The sequence below is a fragment of the Gopherus evgoodei genome, unplaced genomic scaffold, assembly GCF_007399415.2.
Source record: "Gopherus evgoodei ecotype Sinaloan lineage unplaced genomic scaffold, rGopEvg1_v1.p scaffold_66_arrow_ctg1, whole genome shotgun sequence".
NCBI lineage: Eukaryota > Metazoa > Chordata > Testudines > Testudinidae > Gopherus > Gopherus evgoodei.
In genome coordinates this window covers 325,721-331,867 of record NW_022060087.1, presented here as the reverse complement: position 1 = coordinate 331,867, position 6,147 = coordinate 325,721, and the positions used below count along the sequence as shown (strand labels likewise).

At 53.2% G+C, this 6,147-nt stretch overlaps 1 protein-coding gene across 2 annotated transcripts; it reads right to left on the bottom strand.

Moving 5' to 3' along the window:
* Positions 1 to 87: 87 nt before the first annotated feature.
* MVB12A (multivesicular body subunit 12A) lies at positions 88 to 6,106 on the bottom strand. Of its 2 annotated transcripts, XM_030547697.1 has the most exons (9): positions 5,754 to 6,106; positions 4,835 to 4,933; positions 4,417 to 4,513; positions 3,738 to 3,864; positions 3,508 to 3,639; positions 1,932 to 2,038; positions 1,360 to 1,424; positions 1,062 to 1,118; positions 88 to 907 (listed from the first exon to the last, which is right to left on the bottom strand). In XM_030547697.1, the coding sequence occupies exons 1-9, from the start codon at positions 5,835 to 5,837 to the stop codon at positions 845 to 847; spliced, it is 831 nt and encodes a 276-aa protein (XP_030403557.1). In that variant the 5' UTR covers positions 5,838 to 6,106; the 3' UTR covers positions 88 to 844. The 2 variants fall into 2 exon arrangements, with proteins under 2 accessions (XP_030403557.1, XP_030403558.1); XM_030547698.1 differs by lacking the exon at positions 4,835 to 4,933.
* Between the last annotated feature and the right edge of the window lie 41 nt (positions 6,107 to 6,147).

Below are 6,147 nucleotides of genomic sequence, written 5' to 3'. Positions count from 1 at the left end.
AACAGCCTCTTTAAGCCCTTAATTTGCTTAGTATTTCTGCTGTATAAAAAGTTGTTGCCCCTGGTAAGGTAACTTTGAAAATAAAAACAAGGACACATCCAGAATAAAAGAGTTAGTAACAAGAGTTAAGAAATGTTCACTACCCAATGTTCATTAATCAGACTGAACAAAATATTAGTGTCTTGCTGACTGCTACACAGGGGGTATACCATAGGTTTTACTTTTAAGACTTGTTCAAGATGACTGGTTAAGAGACATGTTCACCATATAACATCAGTATGCCCCCACCCCAAAATAAATCTTAGCTTCCATGGAGAGCTCAATGCTGGTGACAGTGGAATACTGGACACCGCAGTAAAATATAAACAGCAGCAACTTTTGGACCCAGGGTCAGCTGACTGGCTGCAGGTTTAAAAATTGGAGTGATGATGTCTGGGTTTGGACTGGAGCCCTGGCTCTGCAACCTCATGACTTGGGGGTGGAAGGTCTCAGAGCCCAAGGTCCAGTCCACCAACCCAAGCCAGCTGTGGCCATGCCTGGGGTCTTTTACTGCAGTGTAGACATAACCCTCAGCTGCAAGCACAAATGCACTTTTGGACTTTGCTTGTGAATATAATCTATCAAAAATTGATAGCACCGAGTGGATTACAGATTTAAATATTACAAAATTAGAAGGCAGAAGCAGAGTTCATTCAGTCCTTTTGAGTCCATCACATGTGGTTGTGCCATTTATGCACCTGTGGCAACAGACAGCCTCAATGGAATGATCTAGCAGATAGTTACAGTCTGCCTACTAAAAGGGACATGTGCCCCGTGCTTTAGTAGCACTCTGTGCTGCTCGGTGCTAACAGATGCTGGGTGGGAGCCTGGCAGCCGCAGTCCTTTCAACTACAAAGGCATAGTCATACTGAAACAAAAAACAAGGGTTATAGATAGAAAATGCTACTTCACTCTCATAGCTGTTAGAACTCATGTTCAGCCATTCTAAAGCCTCCATCCTTTTGTACTCCAACTTGGTATTACCAGTGAGAACAGAGGACAGGCTGCAGTGAATTACTTACCTCCTTCTCAATGTCAGCAAGACACTTAATGTTCAAGTCCGTGAAGATGGAAAAAGCCTACAAAATAGAGGTAACTACAATAGGTAATATAGTCATCGTGTCCTAGCAGCTTCCTCTCCCACTAGTTGTTTATCCTGTAGAACTGTTTACAACACCCAGAAAACTGAAGACTTTTGCCACATGACATATACAGAATCATCAATGCATGGGACTACATGACCACCTTACTCACCCCTGAAATAGCAATTGCATTGAAAGGAATTGGTATAATGGCCCTGTAACTTACAGCGATACTCACATTAGTCCCACTAGTGATGCTGCTTTCAAATTTGGGGTGTAGTGCGAAAGGTACCCCGTCCATGGCTGAAAAAAGAGAACTGCTCGTCAGAGAGCTGCAGGTGAACAATACTATGAAAGCATAGTGTGGCAGTGCACTGGCAGGCCTGTAGGGAAAACCTGGTGCCTGGGGCAGTCCCTCAACTGGTGAATGCTAACCTGTGAATGGCCAGAGGGCTTGAAGAGCGAGTGAGAGGACGGCCCAGCTGCACTACCTTATCCTGTTCTTGTAATATCATGTTATGCCACTCCACTTATGAGAAGGAATGTGATAGATAGAAAACCCAGCTCTCTGGGAAGGAACATGCAACAGAGAACCCAAACTGTCTGCATAACCCTGTCCAAGTGGAAGAGGTTAGAAATTCCAACCCACAACCTTTCTGATTACATAATAGCTTTGACTGGATCTGTTTTTTTGTTTTTTAACTAGACGGAAGAAAAAGAGCAATATGACATTAAGCAATTAATGTGATGTGGAGTGTCTCTCCTAAGCTAGCTGTCAGATATTGTACTTAGAAGGAGGGATTCATTTACCTGAAATGCCATAGAGGTTAGATGTATCATAAATGGAATCATCTCGTTTGAGAGATACATGTTTTGAGCCAATTCTAGTCAAAGACTTTTCTGATGCAAATTCTGTCCTGCAAGGGATTAGACAATTTACAAATGGAGGCCCTGGAGTTTTACATTTGCAAAACAGCACCAAAAAGGTTTTTTTTCTGAAATGAAAAACCTCCCCCTGCAGCAGCAGCTCCTGCCCATGGGGCTCATTAGGCTGAGCTCCCCATTTCAGACATTGCCAGCCAGGATACTGGCACACGGGGGCAGAACAGTTCAGAACTGGTCTAGTCCCCACCATCAATCACAACAGAGGAGCAGATGGGTCAACACTGAGTGCTGCAGTGATCCCTGTACTCAAGGGGCCAGTCACAACCCCAGGAGCCAGACAACTGAGCCCAGCCAGGAAGAGCGCTGTGCAGCTTCAAAACTTGTCCCGCTCACCAAAAGTGTCCACACACCCCTCTTCCCCCTACCCCTTGTCTCTCTAATACCCTGGGAGCAACAATACTGCAAAATACTCTTAAGATTTATGAGTACCTTAAACCAGAGCTGTGCCCTTAAAGCTATGCAAACCTGAGGCACACAGTATCCTCCTTCCATACAGTCCCAGTCCCACCAGGAATGATGCCTTTCCTGTGTGTGAAAAGGGGGTTGGGGCAGTGCTCTTCACTATTTTTGAAATGGGAGCTACTTTGGCAAAAAACCTTCAATGTGAGAGCCACATCAACCTGACACAGACAGCTGACCACTCCAAGCTTTGTTGGTTGATATGGTAATAGCACCATTATTGGTAATATTGCTTGCGGTGTGGGCTCTGGGAGGGAGTTCAGAGCTGGGGCAGGGGCTTGGGGGTGCAGCAGGGGTGTGGGGTGCTGGCTCGTGGAGCAGGGGCTTGGGGTGCAGAAGGCAGCATGGAGTGCTGGGCTCTGTGAGGAGGCTCAGGGCTGTGGCTTGGGATGCAGGTATGGGGGGGCGCGGCTATGGCCTGGGACAGGGGCTTGGGGTGCAGGAGGGGGTTTGGGGGGCTGGCTCCAGGAGGCTGCAGATTGGGTGGTGGAAGACCTATTCAAAAACCGCCCATTAAAGGGGATGGCACTTCGGGTGGTCCCAACCCCACGCTGCTCCCGCAAGAGGCCAACGCACCCCTGCAGCCCCTGGGGGTGGGGGCATGTGGCCCCTCTCTGCAGGCATCACTCCAGCAACTCCTGTTGGCCATAGTTCCTGTTCAATGGGAGCTGTGGGGGCAGTGCTTGCAGCGCAGAGCAGCATGGGGCAAGGGAAGGCAGGGAGCCTGCCTTTGCTGCAGCCCCACTGCCACCGGAGAATGTGATCGACAGGGACCCACACTTAGGGTCTATGGGAGCCGCCACTGTCTCATGCAGTGCAGAACACTGGGCTAAGGAATTTTCCACAACCCTTGGTGGTAGCACAAGGAGAGAGCCATGTGACAAAACATCAGAAGCCAAATGGTCACACAGTAACAAATTGGGACATACTCCTAATGCAAGACCGGCACCAATAAAACCAAAGGTAATGACTGGTTACTTACTTTTTGTTATCCTGATCTGTTGGCTCCAGTGAAAGCCCCTTCATTGCTGGACTGATGTTCCTCGGTTTTGGAAGGGGTTTAGGTTTGAGAAGGTGCCCCTTTTTACACCAAACCGCAAAGCTGCTAATTTCCCTGGGGGAGTAAGGGGAGGAGAAAAACAGATTATACTGAGAACTAAAGCCCCAGAAAGCTGGACCTGCAGCCAGAGTGAAAGGATGGCAGCATCTTACCCTATTTTCATATAGCATGGAACCACTTTACTCTTGCCACTCAGCATAATGTCAAAAACAACTAGTTCTGCCACACCTAATGGGACAAGCTTCACACAAATTCGCTTCTTCTTAGAAATGGATGTTTCTAATGGGGAAGCAGAGATCATAACATCACAAGAAATTCCTGCAGTTGTTAACAATAAACCTCATGGTCTATAACATCAGTCTCTGATGTTTGCCTTAACTGAACAGTGAATGCTGGCTCAGAAAAAGCCAAGGTTAACATTGCGGTTGGCAAGACGTTCTGAAGAGCTGGACTAGGCTAAAATCCTAATCACCAAGCTTTAGATAATGAAGGCCCAGCATTACTGAATCAGAAAACCTTGTGCAACACTGTTCCCTAAATGGGGCCTATGCATGTTCAGCTCTGTCTGTACAAAGACAGGTGCTGTGACAGGTCTGTGACCTACTCTCCCTATTACACAGGAATACAACTCCCCAACATAGAACATGGAACAGGCACCAGAGCCAGGAATGCCTGCGTTCTACTGCCCATGGCACATTGTGCGCTGTTGCCTCATTTTTAATACCATAGAAAAATGCTATAGCTGAGCTAAATTGGGTGGTTTGAGGTGGGGCGTTGGGGAGTGGAAGGGGAGAGCACATATGCATTTTTCATGGGGGCACCAGGACTCACTCGGTTCTAAGAACTCCTTAATGTAAACGTATCCTGTAGGCAGAGGCATTTTCTCACTCAGGATCTGTACATCGGCTACTACGTCACCTGGGGAGGTCTGAAAGTGAGACACTCAGGTCAGTCTGTCCCATTGGGTGGCCAGTGGGAGGTTGTGCGTGTGCAGGTTACAGTACTGGGGGAGAGGGTGTGTGGCTAGGTTAGGGTTAGTGCTATGCACTGAAATAAGGGGTTGTGGTTAGGGTGAAGGTCTGGCCCAAACACATTGGCGAGTAGCACTGGGTCAAGGCCCTCTGAATTAGGGCCATGACCGCATGGGTGGGTAATCACAAGGTAGGGGCAGGGGCAGGGCCATGCCCTGGTGGGGGGCAGGACGGGGGAAGATGCAGATGCAGATGCAGCAGCGCTGGGTGCCTCCTACTTCACTGGCTGCAGTGGAGGTGATGCACAAGACGTAGCCTGATTTCTGCCCAAATCCTTTCCCGAAGTTGGCTGTTGCTCCTTCCAGGGTCGAGGTGATCTGGGGGGGGGAGTACAGACAGGCTGTGACCTTGAGGCTGGGCCTAGGCAAAGGGAGCATGGAGGGGTGGGAGGCAGGCCATGGCCACTGCTACCTCCTGTGCAGTGGGCTGGAAGTGGGGCAGAGGGAAGAGGATGGGGGAGTGGGGGCTGTTCCTGTGGGGGAGAAGCAGCAGGGGGGTTGCAAAGGCTGGGAGGGGGTTGTTCCTGGGAGAAGGGGGCAGCAGGGGGGTTGCAAAGGCCGGGGGGGCTGTTCCTGTGAGGGAGGGGCAGCGGGGGGGGGTTGCAAAGGCCAGGGTGGGCTGTTCCGGGGGGGGGGGGTCAGGGCTAGTCATGGCCTGGGGACTGGTGCAAAAGGCAGGCGATGGAAACCTGTTCACGGGGGGGGGGGGGGAGGGAGCAAAGGGCGTTGCCTTTTCCCGGGGCCGAGGCCTGTTGGCAACGCGCGGGGGGGGGGCACCAGGGGGCGGGGCCCGTGTCCCGACGCGCGGGGGGGGGGCACCAGGGGGCGGGGCCCGTGTGCCGACGCGCCGGGGGGGGCACCAGGGGGCGGGGCCCGTGTCCCGACGCGCCGGGGGGGCACCAGGGGGCGGGGCCTGTTCGAGTCGAGGGAGGGGCACCAGGGGGCGGGGCCTGTTCGAGTCCCGGGGGGGCCACCAGGGGGCGGGGCCCGTGTCCCGACGCGCCGGGGGGGGCACCAGGGGGCGGGGCCCGTGTCCCGACGCGCGGGGGGGCACCAGGGGGCGGGGCCCGTGTCCCGACGCGCGGGGGGGGCACCAGGGGGCGGGGATTTCCGCCCGCCCGGGCGGCCCCGCTCTCACCGGTGTCCAGCCGAAGGGCGCCGCGCCGGGGCTGGAGGCCCAGGCCACCCCGGTGAGCGGGGCCTGCTCCGGCTGCGCCGCCATCTCCCGTCGCCCGGCGGCTTCGCTCCCCGAGTCCGGGCCCCTCCTCGCCTCACAGCGGGAGGCGGGGACACCTTCTACCTCTTTCTCCTCCTATTGGTCGTCTCAGCGAACACGCTCCTCTGATTGGTCTCTCCGCTGAGTGACACATTCCCACACCAGGCAGAGCCGCCCTTCCGGCCAAGGCGCACGCGTCATTTGAACGCGGAAGCGGGAAATCAGTCGGGTAGGGCTGGTACGCATGCGTCATACACTTGCACAGTGCGCAGGCGCCAGTGTTCTCTTCGCTCCCCCCGGTTGGTTCGCTCCCGCC

What these genes read in the sequence shown, in the direction of transcription:
- MVB12A (XM_030547697.1), bottom strand. Translation starts at nt 5,837, where the DNA reads ATGGCGGCGCAGCCGGAGCAGGCCCCGCTCACCGGGGTGGCCTGGGCC. An exon ending in CCTCCACTGCAGCCAGTGAA is followed by an intron (nt 4,514 to 4,834) that starts GTAGGAGGCACC and finishes TCTCACTTTCAG; the next exon opens with ACCTCCCCAGGTGACGTAGT. An exon ending in ACAGATCAGGATAACAAAAA is followed by an intron (nt 2,039 to 3,507) that starts GTAAGTAACCAG and finishes AATCCCTTGCAG; the next exon opens with GACAGAATTTGCATCAGAAA.